A 23230-nucleotide genomic window follows, 5' to 3' on the forward strand; every position below is an offset into this window, starting at 1 on the left:
AAACGACAATTTACAAATCATGTACACATAGATGTGTTTACTTCCGAAATTAGTTCAGAAGTTCAGCGAAATATACATCAAAAAGTCTTCTCTCCAACAAACAACCTGGCAGGCTAATGTTTCTGACATGTTCATTTGTGTGTCATGTTCGAGACACAAGCTATTGAAGAGTCTTACCAGCCTCTTTTACAAAGGAGTAGTTAGTTTTATTACCTATGAGGGCAAAAATATCGGGGTCATATTTTTCACATGATGCTCTAGGGCAAAATATCACTTTGAACATGGTGTCGTGAACACTGCAATGACATCACCTTTCTTCTGTGATGTCGTGTTCTACATATGCAGTGATGTTGGGTAGCCAGCCTATGTTTGAAAGTAGGTTTGGGTTTATTTTCGTCAAATTGACAACTTCGGAAATAACAGAATATCACATTTGTGCCCATATCATACTATGTTTACAACAATCATGCCTAAATATCGGTACATCCCTCACTCTCCCTCGGGAAATACCAACATACAGGCACTCGTCTCACAAACATAGTATGACATGGGCACTCATATAATACTTCCTATATAATGGGCGGGAATATGTTTTATATAAGGTGGCAAGTATTTTGTGATATTTGTGTGACAAAGACTTAGGGGAGCTAAGGACTTAGCTAAAGCAGGTCACATGCATACACCTTCTGCAGAGAAGCACACAGCAAGGTTAATCCCAAACTGATTGGCATACTGTAGCCAACTGTATACCGACTAGTGATACAATGGATAAATCATGTTCTTTTACACAAATGTATCACCTTGTAAAGCTAAACATAAGTTTTTCAGAGAAAAACTGAAAATGTGAAGGTTTAAGGTGGATTATATTCGTGGTTGGTTGGCTGGGCCTTACAGAAGTAAAACCTCTTGCAGAGCATAGATGATAACACAGAGCTCCAGATAAGGCATGTATTTGCATATTTTACTCAATAAAAATCACATTTACTCAATAAATTACAAATCTGGGAGTACAAAAAACATGTAAGAATCACTTAAAACCCAACAGGTCTATGATATCTTGCGTACTTTACTCAAAGAACTAATTAATTGGCTTATGCATGCCCAAACTCTACAACAGCATTAGCTACTGGCAGTTGATGCCTAAATGTACATATACTATTATAGCCGTAGCCACTGTCTGGAGTTTACTTTAATAGCCACCGGACTTCCATGTTGAGTATTTACAAATGACTGCCAAATGTTTGGCAATATTACAAATACTAAAAATTTAGATGCATTTATATTTACTTATTTAGAAGAGTTGAGTACTCAATTCTGTTTACTAGTGGGAGTATACAAAATGCTAGTCACTCCTAAAAAAATGCAATTACTCATACATAAACAGACTTTGGAGTATATACCCAATCGCTTGAAAAATTATCTGGAGCTCTGATAACAAACTGAAGATCCTCTCAAGTGCTGACAGATCAAAATCGGGGTAAACAGAACACAAATGCATGAGGGAATTTTTGACACCTTCAACAATCTCGCCAGCAGTGCAGGATACATAAAACAGTATATGCGTGACCAACTCACCTCAGGAGTGCCACAGAAAGTGGAAGTGGTCCCCATGCCTTCAATTCCTTCCTTACACAGTCCAAAATCCGTCAACACTACATGACCCTGAAGCAAAACAAACGATGTCATGCAAACATGTCTTTTAAATGAAGCAGTATATTTTTTTTTAAGGTACATAAGCTGTGACTCACATGCATGTTAAACTCACTATAGTTGGCTTTGGATATATGGGTAAAACAATGTATGATGGGAGGGACAAAAATACAAATATTCCAAGGTCATCTGCACCATGAATATGCATTCCAAAGGTACTTTGTTGCCAACATATCAACAGCTGTAAGCACAAGATTACCAGCTGCACAATGTTTTAGTTTCAAACCAGGAACTAATGATAACAGTCATTACCTTTACTAAATAACAGGCATTAATAACATTGATTACCCTCACTAAATATGGACAACAGGCATAGTGGAAGGTGGCATGAGTGTCAGTGAACAGTAGCATCATATTGATTCTTCTGGAGATTTAAAACAAAACCCTATCAGCTGCAAGTTACTTCATTATTTTATATTCAATTTAGAATCATGTTTTAGCTCTCCAATGAAATTTAATTCAAATATTAACAGAAAATAAGAAATCCTAGCCCATGGAGAGGATATCACAGCAGAGGGTATATGGATATAATGTGACACAGATCAGATGAATTTGGGATTGATTATTAAAATATGTCTCGCCATGGTCAGTACGGAGATGTATTTTTAGAATGTATTTGTGTTGGGTGTCTGAATCAAGTCAGGCTTTACTGAGTATGAAGTTTATGTATGTATGAGTGAGTGAGTGAGTGAGTGAGTGAGTGAGTATGATTTTATGCCACTTGCAACTTCACTCCAGCAATATGATAACTGAACATCTGAAAGGCATGTAAAAGAAAATCAAGGGCAGGTATTTGAGGTCACAAGAACCACAGGTATGGACCCAAGCCTTGAGCAAATATTCCAAAATGCCAGACATGGAGAAATACAGGATGAATAAGTGAGCGAGTTTAGTTTTATGCTGCTGTCAGCAATATTCTAGCAATATTATGGCAGGGAAAACTAGAAACAGGCATCACACATTGTACCCATGTGGAGAATTAAACAAGTCTGATGAACGACCACTTCATCCACTAAACTACCCCACCATCCCTTCCTGATATCAGTCCATCTGGGCTATATACAGATGAGAGAGAATGTGGTTTAACACAGCCTGGACCAGTATTCCAGTTACACCCTGAAGTGTCAAGAGGAAATCCCCTAGTGATAAAGTTCCATGTCTGCCAGCATACATAAGGTGACCAACAAACATAGTCGTGCAAACCAAGATTTGGGATTTGCTACTGTGCAGCGAACTACTTTAAATGAGTGTCCCAACCAACCCTCTCAAGTTCCCCCCTCAACCCAACGTGCCACAATGTACAGATGAGCACACTGTAAGATGATGAACTCTTCTGAAGGCTGATGTGAATGAGCCATGGCTTCAGTAATCAGCCCGGAGTAGCATTTGTGGAGCAATAGATGGTGATGTATGAAGCCCCTGTCAATTTCATTCCCCCACCTTCCCCAATTGGCGAATTATGGGGGCTTAACAATCTAGGTCTTATGCATAGATATTGCCAATCTTCTGAATGTCGACACCTCATCTTTCCAAGGTCACATATGTGACGGAATTACATGCAGGTGCTGAGGTCACAACTTGTTTCTTTCACAGAACTAGCAGATGTCAATAAATTGTTATCTAGTTATTAATCTTGAGTAGAGAATCTTTCAATTAAACCACCTGGCCATTTTATCAGTGAGTGAGTCAGTGAGTAATATACACACTCAAAAGAAGTTAAACAACACTAGATTCTGTAAGTACATTATGTCCACACCAATTTTATTTCATGTTTTATGGATTTTTGCCCTCAGAAAACCCAAAGTTAGATGGAAAAATTAAAATACTAAATACTAAATACTAAAATTACTCCACTTTTGGCAATTTATGGGGCAAAAACCAATCTAAAAAAGAATTCTTACATGTTCAAATTTTTGGCAAACACAAACATTAGGACTTTATTTTTTAAGCATGGAAAGTTAACTTTAATTTTTCGTCTAATTCTTGAATAAATACAAATGGCAGATCCATAAGACAAGGAATAAAATCAGTCTGGCCTAACTTTACCAATAAGTAAGAATCTTTTTTGCTTGGACAACTTTCAAGATGGCCTGCACAAAAAGAAGTCTTGTTTGCACAAAAAAAGTCTTAGTACAGTGGGAAAGAATGATGTTTTACAAATGAATGAATGAATGAATGAATGAATGAATGAATGAATGAATGAGTGAGCGAATGAGCAAGTGTGTTTAATTTTATGCTGCTTATGCTAAATTTCTGGGGACAGCAGGAATGGGCTTCACACAATTTACTGATGTGTAGATTCAAACCTTGACCTTTATCACATGTCAAGCCAGTGCTTAAACCACTGAGCTATCCTATGTCGATTGATATGCTATGCTTCATTAAGTTCAGCATGGCCAGGTTGTTCTATTAGGTCTTCCTTTGCTAACCACCAATCAGGAACTTATGATATTACTAAAAGGTAGTAAATATAAAATAATTAATCTTTTATACAAGAACTGTCTTTATACCAAGGACCAGTGACATAGCTCAGTGGTTAATGCTCTCACATCTGGGTTTGATTCCATACATGGGTAGAATATGTGAAACCTATTTCTCGTTTCCCCTTTAGTGATATTGTGGGAATATGGATAAAAGCAGTATAAAGCCTTTTGCCCTTCATCTCAAGGTCCCCTGCAATGACGATACTGGAAACTATCCAAGACTGGCACATTCAAGCATGTGTTATTCTCAGTCATATTCTCACGCAAGCTGATTGACTTTACTTTCCTCTGGTCACACAATGGTGTCTATATTATACAACCTTCTAAACTACGAGTAAACAAGGTCACATTAGAATTTGAGACATTACGAGGGGAGGAGCATCTGCATGCGTCATATCTCAGAGAAGTGGTGCCTCTCGTATATCTTGTTCCACGGTGTACAGATAAGGGCCTATTACCTGTCAATAAACATCACCTCTATACTGTGTGGGCAGTCTTGCCATGGCTTCAGAAAGCTCTACGTAAATCATGCACTTTTTACGTGACAAGCTTATCGCTGATACTGACGGAGCAAATTGGTAACATAGCTAGCTTTTATCATGGTTAAATCATAGCAAATGCCACACAGAGCCAAACATTTTGACACACAAAAAAATATAAAAAATCCGTGTCTGACATGTGCACTATTTCTTCATGTCTGACTTAACGGGCGTAATCAAATAATGTTATCATATGTATGGAAATAGACTTACCTGTGAATCTAATAATATATTTTCTGGCTTGAGATCTCTGAAAAATTAAAATAATAATGGACTTGTAACTTTAGTCAAGTATTTTCTGAATATTAGTTCAAATACCTACAAGCAATGCTTGACTTTAAATTAAGAATCACATCCAACTTTTGTTAAATTGTCCAGATTGTTCTTATTTTTTAATCATTTGGTTGTGCATTCAATTTGGCAGTTCTACATCAATGATATTAAAAGAAGTTAGGAATCACATTTTGACTGTCAACATTACTTTTCCTTATACAATTATCCTGAAAGAAAGACAGGTAAACAGTAAGCACATATTATGACAGGTATCAACACTAACCCAATGTACATAGTTCACCTGTATAGAATTTTTAGGGAATGCTGCAAACTCACCCATATTTGATATTAAGGGAAAGTAGGTTACTTACCTGTAAATGATATTATGGGAATGCAATTAATGCACCTGTGTATGATATTGAGGGAATTCACCTCTACGCAACATTGAGGGAATGCAGGTAACTCACCTGCATAAATATTCTGTATATGATATAGCAGTGGCATATTCAGGGAACATAAGTAATTCACTTGTATATTATATTGGAGGATTGCAGGTAATTCACCTGTACATAATATAAGGGAACACAGGTAATGCACCTGCATATGATATTGAGGGAATACATGCAATACATCTGTACACAACAATGAGGGAATGCAGGTAAATCACCTGTAAAATATTCTGTATATTATATTGAGGGAACATAAGTATTCACCTGTACTATTATATCAAAAAGGAATGCAGGTAACTTACCTGTATATGATATTGAGGGAATGCAGGTAACCTATTGCACTAGCCATCTCTGCTGCATAAAATTTGGCACGTGGTTCTGGGAAGTATCTCTCCCTTTGAAGATGGAAAAACAACTGAAAAATAAATGAGATTGACATCAGTATTGGTGCACACTGATGTCAAGCACAATAAACTGGCTTTATCGCCAAGCATCTCGATGTATTTCTTTGATGTCTGTCAAATGAATAGTGCCAATTGATCCAAAAACTGTGTTTATCGGCATAAGGTGAAACAAAGTTAATCTGGCCACATGCTACACAGTTACCTTACAACTCCATTGCCTTATCTGCCATGGAAGAATTAGCAGTGGTAAACTCTATAAACTGGAACCTTATCAATCTGGCCACATGCCACAAAGTTACCTTACACCTCCATTGCTTTTATGTGCCATGGAAGAATTAGCAGTGGTAAACTCTATAAACTGGAACCTTATCAATCTGGCCACATGCCACAAAGTTACCTTACACCTCCATTGCTTTTATGTGCCATGAAAGAATTAGCAGTGGTAAACTCTATAAACTGGAACCTTATCAATCTGGCCACATGCCACAAAGTTACCTTACACCTCCATTGCTTTTATGTGCCATGGAAGAATTAGCAGTGGTAAACTCTATAAACTGGAACCTTATCAATCTGGCCACATGCCACAAAGTTACCTTACACCTCCATTGCTTTTATGTGCCATGGAAGAATTAGCAGTGGTAAACTCTATAAACTGGAACCTTATCAATCTGGCCACATGCCACAAAGTTACCTTACACCTCCATTGCCTTATCTGCCATGGAAGAATTAGCAGTGGTAAACTCTATAAACCGGAACCTTATCAATCTGGCCACATGCCACAAACTAAGCTGACACTATCCTTGACGTATCTGCCATGGAAGAATAAACTCTATAAACTGGAACCTTATCAATCAACACAAGCCACAAAGTAGTTAAATCATTACAAGCATAAGGGCAGGGTCAATATTTTTAGTGCATGAACAACCTCTGGCCCCTTGTAATAAATAGTTGCTCCCTAGCAACTTCCTTCATTGCATGGTATTGTTTGAGAATCAATGATGAACACCTTCCTGCAAGTCATCACTTGTTTTAACAATTCTGGTACCAAAATGAGTTGAATCACAGCAGCTGGCACTGACAAAATACAGCAATGCTATTGCTTCAAGATGTTATAACATATCAGTTTTCATTTTGGCATTCCTTTGAAGATGGCAGCCAAAATGCACCAAGGAGTCCTCACCAACATCTTGTGTACTCGCATGTCATCATCACTATGATTCTATTCTATTACTGTGTAGCATTATGCCCTCATGCCTACAGACAAACCAATACTTGTTTCCTTACCCAAACACCAGAATAACTCAATCTGAGAGAGACCAAAACTTCAGGCCTCAAGCCATGTAATAACAAAAGGTGAAACCATCCATCCCTATTGGTAACTAGAATGACCAATATTATTGGAGGCCAGGAATTTAAGTTACAAAGACAATATGTGCAACTGTCTTTTCATTTTTTTGTCAGAACGATTTTTATCACCTAAACAAATACATTTATATTTTGTTAAAAGATAACCTCAGACTAATATAATTTGAACTAAATCTTCAGTCCCCTTACAAACTATAAAATGGCTGCTCAGTAATGCTTAGATTTTCTACAACCCTGAAAAACAGAATTGATTCTGTGGCCTGGGTCCAAATCCCAAGAACAGTAAATAACATGAAAAGCCTATTTCTGGAGTCTCAAGACATGGAATTGCTGGAACATTGTTAAAACCATACTCACTCAGGAATACAAATCATTGATGTGTTCCATATATACTGGCACCGACTTATGAATTCATTCGTAATTCTATATGAAATCTGTCTTTTGAGCAACAAATAACAACTCTCATCTTTGAAACTAACCAATGAAACAAAATGGCTTCTAACAGTTTACAGAACATTTGCTACAGAACACATTCTTCTACCTTTCCCAGCAACAATAGGAAGTAAGGAGCATCACACAGAAATTCTGCAGCCTGTATTGACTGAGGCCTGCAGGTTCAAGCTATACATATTCTAGTTACACATGAAGCTGCCAAGGTAAGATGGATTGTCCACAGTTAATTCCACAATCACTTTGGGAAACAGAACCAGGAATACATCTTGATAGCTCCACAAACAAATAAAATACACCGACATCATGTGAATCTGGTTGTAACCATTAGCAAAACTATATCCTTCAAATTTATGAGCCCATCACATCATAAATTACTTGGAATCAATTTAGTTCCACTCTAGTATCAATGTCTCTGTTAAGATTAATGTAAGGCCATAACAAATAAAGTATTAGATTTTTGTCCTCACCTGCCACATAATTTTGTTGTTAAGGACCTACTGAAGAAGAAAATGGCTATTGATGTTCCCTCCTATCTGATAATAGAATAACCAAACAAGTGTGTTCCGTTTGCTGAATCAGCAACTATAGTAAAGTATGTAAATAAACACTCTTACAACAAACTGATGTATTTTACAAACGGAATATTTGGTTCCATCCAAATGCTATAAAATTTTATTTAAAATGCACATAACAAAAAATGGTCATAAGACACTGAAGATACTATATGGATGACGAATACTTTTCTCTTACTTGTCAGTGGCATAAGAAATTGCATGTATACCAAAACATTGCATCATAATACAATAAAAGGTCAACACCCACAAATCATCTTACCTTTCTTATTATTCATCAAATTTTACTATGCCAAACAGAGAGACTATGTTTATAATGCACTGCAATTAGTGGTCCCTTTAAGCTTGTCAAAATCACACTGTGACACAGTTCTATAGTCCATGCATATGATAGTGAACATGAGCATCAAGCTGTGCAACTGGGACGCCTTGACATGCATCACCAAGCCTAAGCAAGCCTAACTACTGAATCCTGTTCTTGGTATCTTACACTAGGTAAGCAGACCAAGCACCCATGTGCATCAAATATCAACATTTAATGGTCACAGGCCCCAGGTCTTAATCATAATGAGCAAACACTTCTGACAATTAAACCGACCCACTGCCCTCAATTTGAAAGATGAATGTGAAAATCCCACTTACTCAAACTGTAATGATTTTTACTTTAAAGATTTAAAAGATTCATTTCACTTTATTGTGGCTAGGTTTTAGGCTATGTATAACAATATTCCAGCAAAATAAAAGCAAGGGACAAGATAAAATAACTTATGTTATTATGCTACCCAACCACTCTTGTCTCTTAAAAGCATATGAAGGGTAGTGAGGAAAAAACCCTGAATGACATGACAGTGATAAACCTAGGTATGGGATTCAAACCAGGCATTGACCATTTTACTCTCAAACTGATCACCAAAGGAATTTTACTAAATGACCAATCAGGCCCCTTGAGCAGGGCTACAAGACTAATCAGGTACTGACCCATTCATTAAAAGTCATTAGCATAATTATTGTGCTGACAAACCAAAGAGGCATTGACCACTCAGTTCAATCTGACCAGAACATGCATTATGTTCTCATCACCTTGGATCATAATATGATAAATATCTTATATTCAAATCCACAACCAGAATTTGGTTGTTTGTGGCCCTGATGCACAATAAGCAAGAGCTTGTACCACTGTGCTAACACCTGCTAACACCATACAAAATGAAGGAAGAGAAGAGAACAAGACAATATCTGTCCTCACTGAGTCTAATCTTATTTGCACTGGCTCAGCTGTCTTAATTCAGACTCACATGGGATTCTCAGTTCTAACATCAACAAAATGACGCCAAATACAAACCCAAACAAACTATCATTGAATTACCTCGCCACCATTGACGTAGTCAAGAACAAAGTAGAGTTTGTCTGGGGTCTGGAAGGAGTAGTGGAGGCCAACCAGGAATGGGTGTTTCACGTTCTTCAACAACACGTTCCGTTCAGCCATAATGTGTTTGACCTCATTGCGCTTCATAATAGCCTGTTTCTGTAACACCTTGACAGCATACACTTTAGCCTCCGCACGATGTTTGGCCAACAGCACCTTGCCAAAACTTCCTTTGCCAATCACTTTCAAGAATTCAAAGTCACTGGGACGAACACTGAAAAGCAACAAAGAAACTCTAGAGTGTTTTGTCATCTAAAGCTCCAATATTTAAGCTATATGAAAACAGTCTGTTTCCAGTCTGTTGAGTGAGTGAGTTGAGTTTTATGCTGCACTCAGCATTATTCCAGCTATATGGCAGCGGTCTGTAAATAATCAAGTCTGGACCAGAAAATCCAGTGATCAAAAACATAAGCATTGATCTGCACAATTGGGAACTGATGACATGTGTCCACCAAGTCAGCGAGCCTGACCACCCGATCCCATTAGTCGCCTCTTCGATGAGCATAGTCACCTTATATGGCAAACATGAGTTGCTGAAGGCCTATTCTACCCCAGACCTTCACGGGCCTTTTCCAGTCTGGACCAGACAATCCAGTCATAGAAACTCAAAACAAGGATAAACAAATCAACCTTTACTGGCTTGTTCACAGGAGTGTAATATCAGTATTATATACAGACAACTCTCCACTGTTGAAGGTGCACACACCATTTGACAAAATGACTTTCATGAAGTATCACAAGTGTCATGTTTTTCTATTCAGCAGTATAAACTACAACACACTTTCATCAGGGGTTTCAGCTTATCTTACACCTGTGAATACTATTTCCCACTATTTGAAGAAGACACTACGTTTGTATTCCGAAGCGTACAGAACACTGCATCCCATAGACATATAAAGTCGAACCCTGTTTACCCGGACGTTTTGGTTTCACTCGAAAATCGTCTGGATAGCGAGACGTCCGGTTAACTGGATCAAACATCCAAAACGGGAAAATTAAGAGAAAACAAAAAATATGCACGTACGTCTATCAATAAATCAACAGTCAGTAGTAATAACAGTGAATCATCATAACATATAAGTGTACCGCTAATACATGGAAGACGGAACGTAGGTTACCATTTGTCAAGTTGTCTCGGACATAATCGTGTAGCGTGTGGAGCTTCACATGGTAAATTAGATGAAAAACAAAAATCAATGACAAAAAGTTTCTGTTTTGCCAACTGCATATTCTTTTGTTAATTTTAAATGCCCTAAAAACATACAACATCGTATCGAATTTATGCTGTCTGCAGAAAGTAAACTTCTGGATGGGATCACATGACTTGATCATGTGGCAGGCTATTTTTAGCTTCATCGCGACAGATAGCAGAGGTCGATTTATAAGTTTTATATACAGTACAATTACAGTGTAGTTTCCCTTAATCCTACTTAACATGTGTTTTCGTCACTGATGAGGTGTTCTTCCACGCGCCAAATCCTAATGAACAAGTCGAGTGACATGCGTCACTAGTGTTTTGATGGCTAATTAATCAATTCACACCAAATGCCTCGTGATAGATTACGAAATCACATAGTCGTGTAGTAAACGGTATAGACGTGACACATACACATGCACAGATCTCTTGAGTCCGTATTACTGGGTCATTTTTCAATGGAAATATATGGGAATGGTTTGAAAATTCGCCATCCGGGTCCGGAAGCACGGAGTCCAGTTAAGCGAGTACAATTAATGAACGTAAGTTTCGTTTCACATAAAAATCGTCCGGAAGGCGGGGTTTCCGGATATGTGGAGTCCGGGTAAACGGGGTTCGACTGTACACAGAAACAAAGGTTTTGTTTGCATGTCTTCGATACAAAAGAACTCTTACCTTGTCTTTTCACTTGGTCCTAGATTAACTGGGTTGGCATCTTTCCCATTCTGGAAAATAAAAAAACAAAACAAAATTGACAAACCTGTTATGAATAAAATGATCATAAGTGTGAGATAACCAATATATCATGTGAGCTAAAGCTGAAATGTAAAACATTTCTTTGTCACAGTACATACATGGTGCTATCAGAAAAACAAGCAGCCGTGCAAACCTGAAACATAAACCCATCTCCTGGGAATATTCATCATGCCCAACAAAACCCATCTGGTACTGGGTATCCCTTCTTTCTGACCCTCCTTCTGAGTGTGAGTAAGTGAGAGATAGAAACTGAGAGGCGGAGAGAAAGAAAAAGACTGAGAGAAAATGAGTGAAGCTATGCATGAGTGAAAAATAGATCTTATGTGAATTTTAGAAACATTTTGTTCAAAATTAAAGTCATATTTGTTGATATTCATCAGTGGATGAAAACAGCGGCCAAGATTTTCAAAGCTCTCTTAGCGCTAAGATAGTTGTAACTGCCACAAATTAACATACAACTATCCTAGCTTCACAAATCTGGGCCAGTGTCTGAAACATAACATGCTTTGTGGTAAGATAGTCCAGCCTGAGGCACTGTTGTTATCAGCTGTTGAACATCAACAGATACACCTCCACCCAGGCATAAATCATAACAACCCAAACTTACTTTTGGTGTTACTTTTGTCATGGTTTTATAGAGATTGATGAATTTTTCTGAACTATTGTTGTTTCTCTACAATCGCCTGAGGTTGCAAACATACAATACAGTGACATTCACTGAGAAATGAACAACAGTTAGCTTGGTGGTATCTACCTAGACAAGATTATATTTAGTTTTGAAAACATTTTCTGTCTTTCTTCTTGCCTGATGTTAGGCAGAATTGGGTACTTTAGACGCCAAATTCTGAGATAATTCAGGCTGTTGGGGACATTATCTCTAGTGGATATGGTGTTTGCTTGTCTTGTCATGTCGACTGTTCAGGTTCAATTCCTCTCTTGGATACAATCTGTGAAGCCCATTTCTGGTGTCTCCTGCCGTGAAATTGCTGGAATATTGCTAAAAGTGGTGTCAAACCAAACTCAATCAATATGATGAAATGTGTGAAACAAGCCAGTGAGCCTCACCGTGCAACCCTGCTAGTCAACTCTTACAATAAGCAAGGTTTGCTGAAGACAAGAGGCTACATTTATACTTGGATGTAGAGGAAGGCTTGCTGATATGACATAAGAACAGACTAGGAAAAATGAGTGAAATTAGTTTTACACCACTTCTAGCAACATTCCAGCAACATTCTAGTAATAGTAATATTCCAGCAATATCACAGCAGAGTGAGTGAGTGAATGAGTGAATGAGTGAGAATGGTTCTACTTTGCCTTTGGCAGTATTCTAGCCATATCGCATTATTGGGTTTACACATTTTATCCATGTGGGAATTAAACCCAGGTCTCTGGCATTACAAGTGAATGCGTTCACCACTAGACTACCCCAGTGTCCCATATTAGGAAGAAAAAACAAGGAAGATGAAGACTTACATGTGAATGTCGATGCAGAAAATGCAAGTGAACAAGTAGACGCAGAATATGGAAGTGAACAATTAGACGCAGAATATGGAAGTGAACAATTAGACGCAGAATGTGGAAGTGAACAATTAGATGCAGAATGTGGAAGTGAACCATTAGATGCAGAAAATGCAAGTGAACAATTAGATGCAGAATGTGGAAGTGAACAATTAGATGGAGAATATGGAAGTGAACAATTAGATGCAGAATGTGGAAGTGAACATTGTATTCACTAGCACATGGATCAGACAAACCATGCCTTATAATCAGGGCAAATTGGGGACTGAAACCCCTCATTATAGGATCTGGACATGTCTGCGAGATACAAAGGGTTAAAAGAATAGACAATCGAGAGATGTCTGCCATCATCAGCGCTGCACACAATATACATGTGGAAAGTCTGTTACAGCCATTTATCAACTTCGCCACAAAACAATGATCAGTTTCTGAATGCAATCAACAGCACCATGTTTTCCACAACATCCATCACTGAATTAATGTCAGACAGGACACATGCTTGATGGTAAACCACAACTAGGGCTGGCACTAACACAGTGCATTATAATCATTACCTTGGGCACTGTGTGCATGATATGATGCATTAAACTTACATAGGATGTCATTCCAGTACCCAAAATTGAATCACTAATTCCTAAGAGACTCAGAATGACTGTTGGACTATCAAATTTTCTTTCTCTAATCAGATCTTTCGCATAAAATAGCTATCAAGTAAAATAATTCAAATTATTAAGGACTTATTTCAGTAACACTTACATGTTGCAACAGTCTTTTTGAAGTTCACTGTTTACAAATGTTAAAGAAATAATAGAAAATAATAATACGTTGAGAAAGCATTAATCTTATTCTCCTAAATGTTGAATTAAATAACCATATATTTATTCCTTAATTATAAAAAAAATTGGATGAAAAGTATTATTTAAGTCATTAGAAAAGTAAGACATAAACAATTATCCTATTTTTCTTCAATCCTGATGTATCGCTCACTGTCCTCAAGGAGATATCAAAGCTTGAAAGACAAGGTCAACATGTTATAAACGTTACACTAATGGAACAAAAGATTATGCCTACCTTTGACACACAACACGCTTATACTCTAATGATCATAAGTTGTATTTTAATGTAACAAGTGTGATATATTTACTCTGTATTTACAAAGGCAAGGTCAGATGACCATAAGTTGTATTTTAATGCAATGAGTGTGATATATTTACTCTGTATTTATAAAGGTAAAGTCAGATGACCATAAGTTGTATTTTAATGCAATGAGTGTGATATATTTACTCTGTATTTACAAAGGCAAGGTCAGATAAGGTCAACCATAAGTTGTATTTTAATGCAATGAGTGTGATATATTTACTCTGTATTTATAAAAGTAAGGTCAGATGACTATAAGTTGTATTTTAATGTAACAAGTGTGAGATACTTACTCTGTATTTACAAAGGCAAGGTCAGATGACCAAAAGATGTATTTTAATGCAATGAGTGTGACATGTTTACTCTGTATTTACAAAGGTAAGGTCAGATGACCATAAGCTGTATTTTAATGTAACAAGTGTGAGATACTTACTCTGTATTTACAAAGGCAAGGTCAGATGACCATAAGTTGTATTGTAATGTAACAAGTGTGAGATATTTACTCTGTATTTGCAAAGGCAAGGTCAGATGACCATAAGTTGTATTGTAATGTAACAAGTGTGAGATATTTACTCTGTATTTGCAAAGGTAAGGTCAGATGACCATAAGTTGTATTTTAATGCAATGAGTGTGACATATTTACTCTGTATTTACAAAGGCAAGGTCAGATAAGGTCAACCATACGTTGTATTTTAATGTAATGAATGTAACATATGTACATGTACATGTATTTACAAAGGTAAGGTGTCTCAGTTATGAGATTTTATCACAATTTACCTGAAACAAGTATCAGGAAAGTATCACTAAAATTGCCATTGAGTGAAAGCTCTATTTTTCCTAAAAAAATGACAAAAGTTGGAGTGGGTGTTCACCCTGGATTAATGTTTTAGAAGTCATGAGGAGTTGCCACCATAGGTATTTGATTGATTAGCCTCAGCAAAGTCGGTAACAGTGGTACCCAATCCTGTTATGACAAGCAGGTGTTGATAGAGATCAATTCTAACCTGGGTCGTCATTCCTTGTGACAACGTACACTTGCCATACATATTTCCACATAAGGCCACACCAATTACATTTCTTGTTTTACAGATGTTTGTCCTCAGAAAACCTAAAGGCAGGAGGGAAAAAAAATATGAAAAAAGTCACCAGTCAAAGCAAAACCGCTATGAGTTTCCATGTTGACTCTTTTGGTTTGTTTATATCAACTAATAATAAGCTGAGTGAGTTTAGGTTTCACTCTGATTTCACTTATATCACATTAATATCCAAACTTCTTTTTTTTGAGCAGAGAACACTCATTTTCATTTCTTTTCTTAGTGTTGAAAAAATATGATAAGCAGATCTGTAAAACAAGAAATATAATTGGTCTGACCTCTTAAAAGCTGATTTGCATTATTCAGATAAACCTCCATCTGAATCCTACAGTTTTCATTTGTAAATAGAAATCAGTATTTCAAGATGTACTGCTCTTTCATCAGAGTGATATGATGATTGCTGGACATTAACATTTCACATAATTGATCATGATAATTAGGTCCTGTCCATAATCTATGACAATATTGCTTATCAGTTTCCATAATATGCCAGAATTCATAATTTCCATAATATGCCAGAATTCATAATTACTTTTTTTTTTTTCCACAAATGTCGAGTCCTAAAATACACAGGAAGGATAACAATATATGTTATCTTTCCTTACTACTCCAACTTTCAAATGCCTCTCAAAGAAGAAATCCTAAAATATTTTTCAGGAAATGAATGTAAAATACCAAATAACAGTCTATCATATCACAACACCGTCCTCTTCAAAACAAATTAATGCTGAGAACTAACAGCACACTAGAATACCAGACCTCGAGATCAACTTCTACTGTGATGTAAGGATTCCTCCCTACTCAAGTAGTACTAGATTACAGTGGGTTTTGCCCTATTGAATCATTAACCAACAATGTCTATTTATGTGGTGAGGCATGACAAGGACAATCAATATAAGTAATCCCTAAATCTACTATACAGGCGCAAGCTGAGTACAAGCAACATCACATCAAAGCATTCTTCTTGATGTTGTAGTAATGTTCATTCAACCAAGGAAACATTGTCTGGATTGTGATTTTAACTTCAAGGACTCTTTGTATTTGAGACATTAGGAGTTGCCACAGTGAGTGAGTGAGTGAGCGAGTTTCAAATTTTGTCAGTTTGATGGAATATCAGTTCATTGCATCCTATATTTCTCCATGGCTTGCATTTTGGTAAATCTACACATGGCCTGGATCAAAATCTGTGTGATCTAAAACTACCTGCCTTTGACTTTCATGAATATCTTTCTTACCTTTCAAATGCTATGATAAAGAAAAAGGTTGTAAGTAAGGACTTTGTTTCTCTGAAATGTATGTCCAAATACATTGCAATTAGCATTTAAAGAGAATGAATGCATCTCAAAACTCCCAACCCATACTGACAATAAAAAACAAAGGTGTCTTGACAACTGACAAAGCTATGTCCGTTTTCACATCAAAATTAACTCCAGTTGAGCGAGTGCAATGCATAGAATGACTTACGTAGCTATAAATTTCACTGACATTATTAGCGAACTCCTGTGACTGCAAGGTAACTGAGTGCAATGTGTAGATAGAGAAATATAAGGCATATTACTTCATGGAATGACAATATGAAACACTTTCATTTTCTCAAGAACTTGATGTTACATTTCAGCATTTCAAATCACATTTCACATAACACACTGGTGTATCTATTCAAAATGTTCTAGGTGGAACTGAAATTTCAGATGACATGTCACATCTTGATAACAATCAGGAACATAAACATAAATGTAATCAATAACTTAAAATCCTGAATTGCTGGAAATTGAGTCTATGGAGCACATACTGTTTTTAAAATGATGCAGCATTCCACTACCATAAAACTGGATGATAAATGGCAATATCAATATTTATTTCATGCCTGTCAAAACAGATGAGCAATTCAACATGCTTCAATTGTAACAATGTTGGACAGAAAGTGATTTTGTTTACTGCATCATAGGGTATATAGATGTGTTTTCATAAATTGAAGTATGATATTTATCTTATGGCATGGCATTCAAGATATCCATATTTCCATTTTCATGAGAGTTGGAGACTCCACATATTCTTTACAAAAATGAAATGTGTTTTCAGATATTTAAATGGCATCAGTAAATCTGATATTTAACAAACAACATTGTTTCATGAACTTTCCTGTTAAATTTATTGTTCAGCTGCAGTAAAGAAGCTGATCACAGACACTGGGTTAACATGTCCACAGTACAAGTTACTATTGTTGACGCACCTTACATCAAAGAGAATGATTCTCTACAGACATATTCTTGGTTGTATCATACACTTCATTCCTGAACTTAGTGAACATTACAGCCAATAGTTCCTCATTGTGTAACTGTAATCCCCAATTACCTCATCATTATAAACAATTAGGAATGACAAGTCTCTTTGGATGATCAGTTTCTTTATAGTACAATAGCAACGTTTCTGTATATAGCATGTGCTTATAACGTTTTCAAACATAATAACATAAGTATATGTATACAGAAATGTTGCTACTGTACAATAAAGAAACTGATTATCTATAAAGACTTGTCATTTCTATACTGCTCACAACTTCTAGAATGCCTCTCAAACAGTACAGACAAGCAGAACACTTCATCCCTCAGGACGTCTAGTCTGGGGTTTTCAGGGTGAAATATACCACTTCCAGACTAACTTCACAAAACTTTCACCTGAAAAATGGCAACAATGTTCACAGAACAAAACACTTACTGTTGATCTATGAGACTTTTTGCAACTCTTCGGAACCCTCAAACAATCCATCCGACCACCATGCTACTCTTAACAGAATGACTTCAGACTAACATTGTTTCTTCAAACTTCCTAGTTTGGACATCATCAACCCTTGTGATTCACTGCCACTAGGGTAGCCATTGGTCATTTGACCTTCAATGGCAGCCATCTTGCCTTCTGGCAATGTCTATTTGGGACAAGATGACATCATGACTGACACACATACTGACCCTTAAATGTCCTTTGATACCAACTCAAAACAATATTACATGTTGTTTAGAAGTTTGATCGTATAAACATCAATATCTAGCCAATGTAGTATCATAGTTTAACCATGGCAGACAACTATTCAAAACAACAGACATCAATTACCATGTTCAGACAATGCTGTTGAAAGGTCACAGAATTTTGGCTTTGGACTGTGGCGATTTCCAAATATAGGATTGGAACAAGTATGTCTGATGTCATTGGCTGGTTCCTGGGCAGCTACAGGCTCAATGACCCTAAAACTGTCAGTGTACTAGCTTGGAGGCTTGTCTGATTAGGTAATGGCTGTCATTCGAAAATCATCGTTAGGACCAAGGATGGACAGACTAACACTAATTACACTCGGTTCTTAACACTACCATGGGATCTGTTTCTTGTTTAAATGTTGTGAGGATAAATGTAACTATATGATACTGATGATTTTAACACAAGCATGTCTCTTCTGATTAAACTTATGCAACAGTGGTAAAGACAATTCTGACTTAAAACTACATAAATAGTTAGTGGAAACAATTTTTACCAGGTATCTGTGTAAATCTATGTCAAATCACAGGAGTTGTGACAGCATTAGAGAGTTAAAATAGTTTTGTGGCAAGCAACGTTTTGCAACAGACAAGAGTGCTGCATCATGGCAACCAAGAGCTTTAATCAATTTCCTCATGCAGTTTCTCTACCTGGAATACAATACTAGTTTTGAGGATATCTCATTGACTTCGGTTTCACAGCCTTTTGAACTGCTTATCATTATGTTCCAGCATGTCTGCTCAATGTAGCAGTAACAAGAGATGAAGCATGGTCTTAATGGCTTTTCACAGTATTTCATCAACACTATGACAAGGGGCACCAGGAAAGTGCTTCATACATTGTACCAAGTAGGGATCTGAAACCAGATTTAAGCATGATGAGAAAATGCTTTTACACCTTGGCTCCTCTATACCCAGTGGGAAAACCAATGAGGGACAAGAATACTATATCAAGGATCATCATCTGTGCTGCTCTGGACCTGAGTGCATGAATGAGTGAGTGAGTATAGTTTTACCCAACTTATTCCAAACAAGTCATGAGAGCTCCTACTTCAGAACAGCCAATGATGCACTTTGACAGAATTTAAGAAGATCAGTATCTAATTTGAAAAAAAGGTCATAAATAACATTGTTGATTTTTTTAAATCAAAGATGGCTACCTGCTATCATACTGAAATTCCAATTTTGATTCTTGTACCAGCTTCAAACAAACACCACTACAAGATTTTGCTCGGATCTTTCTCATTATTAAAGAGCAGCAGGCACAAATGTAACTGACACTAATAGATAATTTGTGAGAGCTCAAGGTCACATGGATATGAGGTCAAAAAAACACATGTCAGAGAAAATGTCAGTGTATTTGGTTTCAAGCTGCCTTGAAAATTATTCAAGTTACTGAAATATCCCTGCATGTCAGACTCATGGAGGTGGAAAGCCAGATGCAATAAATATCTTACCAAAACATTTACCAGAATGGTGAAACTAATAAGAATGGTAAGGTACCTACAAACCTGGAAACATGGTTTCACAACCAAGATTTGAACCCACAAACAAAGGGACACAACTCTGCCTCTGGTGTCCCAAATGACAGGAGAACATAAACAGCTGCTAAACGATTTCTTGTAAATGAAATCATACAAGAACTGGAATATTCCATCCTTGCAATTTTCCCTTGAGGATGAAGACTTCTATGGATATACAACTTCTTTCTTGCAGTGGATGCCATATTTTGGTAGATTCTAACACTGTTATCACTCAAAAGATGTTATAATCTACACCAACATGTTGCATCCATTGCAAGAAAGAAGATGTCTATCCAAAAAAGTTTTCATCCTCATCATACCAACTTCTAAAATGCCACTTAAAGAAGCAATGTGACCTTGTCACAAAATGTCATCAGAAATGCAAGCATATCAAATTTCATTCCATGTCTGCTTTTAAGTGTCAGTTTCAAAGAAAGCACCACCAAGTTTTGGTAGCATATACAACTGAATTTGGGCTGTGAGAAATATGACTTGGATATAATTAATTTTCTTCAATGCTCCTTTGTTAAGCTGCCACATAACCCAGCAACCACTGGGGCAGACAGAGCCAGATACCATGTAGACACAAGCAAAGCATAAAATAAGAGTAAATTGGGTTAAATTTGAGAGAGCTTTCAGTGGTATGGCGTCAAGGACGGTTCCTTGTCTGCTAGGGACTGAGGAGTGGATTTCCTTCACAGGCTTGCATTGATTCGATAAACATGTCCAGGAATAAAATACAACTTGAGGAGAAATCGGCCATTGTTGTGTTGGTATCAGATGTCAATCTATAGTTAGGGCTGATTGAAGCTCCAATCCACTGACAGGCTCATAGATCATACCTGAACTGAAGACCATGGCTCACCAAGGTCTAATCCTCTAGATGCAAATGATAGCTTGTATGTGAAAAATTTCATGAAAATATTTCCTTGGTTCAAATAATAAGCAATGACTCTTTTCATCTAAAGTGAGAGAGTTCCTGTTATATGGCAACAGTTTGTAACTATTTGAGCCTGGACCATACAATCAAGTGGATTATATAAACTGTGCCAACTTCAGAATCATCCTAGCACTAAAAACAAGGTACATAGGATAGACAGGTGAGGTCTGACAGGTGACAGGTCTGTCTATCGTTTGTCTATCTCTTGATCCTCATACGTTGATCCCTACTAAATGTAATCAGTTCTCAATTTTTCTTCTGACAGAAAAGGCTCATTTGTTACATTTATTTATTTCATTTTCAGATATCCTGATAAGCATATTCCATAAATATGGAAATGAGAAAACTTGGAGTAAACAAACAAAAACACACTTTCATACATTGTTTAATAACTATTTTGAAAAGCGGGCCAAGGAGATATAAGCAAAACTCTTGTCAATCTTTGATGACACTAAAATCAATCATAGGAAGATCCATAGAGAGGGGAAGAGTCGTGGTGGTGGTGGTGACCATGGTGGTGGGTGAGTGTGAGTGTGAGTGTGAGTGTGAGTGTGAGTGTGAGTGTGAGTGTGAGTGTGAGTGTGAGTGTGAGCGTGAGTGTGAGGGTGCACCCACCAGCCCCTGAAAGTTTACTAAATGATCACTGAATCACTCGTGAAAATGAAGAGTGAAACTGTGTGCACCCGACCTTCTTCAAAGCACTGTATCCTCCCCTGCAAAAATGTGTAAATTCTAGCCGAAACTGTTTAAGTTGCCATATTCTGACAACATATTTCTGCAGACACAGAACTGTAATCATTCCCAGTGGGATGCAAAACGTTCAGACACGCAGTCTTGTTTCATCTTGAAGACATCCAGTAGCATGGCTCCAGTATTTGGTTTTCAATATATGACTATATAAATGTTTCCATGGAAACTAGATGTCAGAAATGTTCCTGAAATTTCTTATCCTTAAGTGAGCCAGCCACTAGGTATAAATCTTTCCAAACTGATTGCTCTCTCTGAACATTAAATAGTGGACTAGCAAGTGCAGGCCATTTTCAAGCAAAACATCCTGTTCTCAAATCATTATCAAATTGGTAGTTCATGTGTAGAATAATTAAACATATCCCAGATCTCAGATTCACATATGACTTGGTCTACAAAGTCTGGATTCCTAGAGACTCCCTAGAGACTACTTTCCCTTTCAGATGTATACATATATCTTAACAACCTAGGTATGCATTACAGCGATCCATGTGAAGACACGGGCTTGAATTGGTTGTCCAGGATTGTCGTTAAAACTAATAAAAGAGACTAACAGGATTGGGTGGACAGGGTTCTGACCTGGGTCCCATTTCTCAAAGCAATCACAGTGTTACGATAATTCCCATACTTCAACAGTCGTAATGCTATGACTGCTTTGACTGCTTAGACTTTAATCAGTCACTGGCTTTTCTGGTCCAGGGCCTAGTTCCACAAAGTAATCATAGTGATATGATAGGTGTAGGTCTATGTTAAAGTATGGCACTTGTGATCATCTTTCCACTATGATCGTTTCGTGGAGGGGCATTCCACTATGATCGTTTTGTGGAGGGGCAGTGGGGTAGCCTAGTGGTTAAAGCGTTCGCTCGTCACAATGAAGACCCGGGTTCGGTTCCCCACATGGGTACAATGTGTGAAGCCCATTTTCTGGTGTCCCCTGAATTGATATCACTGGAATATTGGTAAAAAGCTAAACTCACTTGCTCGTTTTGTGGAATGGGACCCAGACCAGATTATTGCAGATTCCCATCATACAGCTGGAATATTGTTCTATGCAACATTAAAAAGACATTGGACACATATCATACTACATATCATACCACAGTAGTATCATACCACAGTAGTATCATACCACAGTAGTATCATACCACAGTAGTATCATACCACAGTAGTATCATACCACTGTTGTATCATACCACAGTAGTATCATACCACTGTTGTATCATACCACAGTAGTATCATACCACAGTAGTATCATACCACAGTAGTATCATACCACTGTTGTATCATACCACAGTAGTATCATACCACAGTAGTATCATACCACAGTAGTATCATACCACAGTAGTATCATACCACTGTTGTATCATACCACTGTTGTATCATACCAATACCAAAGATGCATATAAAGCTAAAATAGGTAAGATACTCACCATTGTATCGGCGTCTTCAAAGTTATCAGATCCGACTCTACGTTGGGCATTTCGTTGCTTGTCTAGAGAGAGGAAACTCCGCACGTCAGGGCTACAATACCGAAATGACAACCAGAATAAGTAACGTGTTCATTTATGCCAATGAGCATAACCATACTATTCATCCCAACACACGCATATAAAGCAC

General features: G+C 37.2%; 1 protein-coding gene across 1 annotated transcript in view; it reads right to left on the reverse strand.

The window, feature by feature from the left end:
- The window catches only part of LOC137291822 (serine/threonine-protein kinase Sgk1-like), a 109834-nt gene that overhangs the window by 10292 nt on the left and 76312 nt on the right, over window positions 1–23230 (reverse strand). Inside the window, exons 5-10 of the mRNA XM_067823358.1 lie at window positions 23044–23134; window positions 11545–11594; window positions 9615–9888; window positions 5757–5869; window positions 4946–4982; window positions 1576–1662 (exon numbers count right to left, since the gene is read on the reverse strand). Of these exons, the coding sequence (XP_067679459.1) occupies window positions 1576–1662; window positions 4946–4982; window positions 5757–5869; window positions 9615–9888; window positions 11545–11594; window positions 23044–23134 (652 nt within the window). The remainder of the gene's footprint in view (window positions 1–1575; window positions 1663–4945; window positions 4983–5756; window positions 5870–9614; window positions 9889–11544; window positions 11595–23043; window positions 23135–23230) is intronic.

This window comes from Haliotis asinina, chromosome 7 (genome assembly GCF_037392515.1).
Source record: "Haliotis asinina isolate JCU_RB_2024 chromosome 7, JCU_Hal_asi_v2, whole genome shotgun sequence".
NCBI classification, from domain to species: domain Eukaryota; kingdom Metazoa; phylum Mollusca; class Gastropoda; order Lepetellida; family Haliotidae; genus Haliotis; species Haliotis asinina.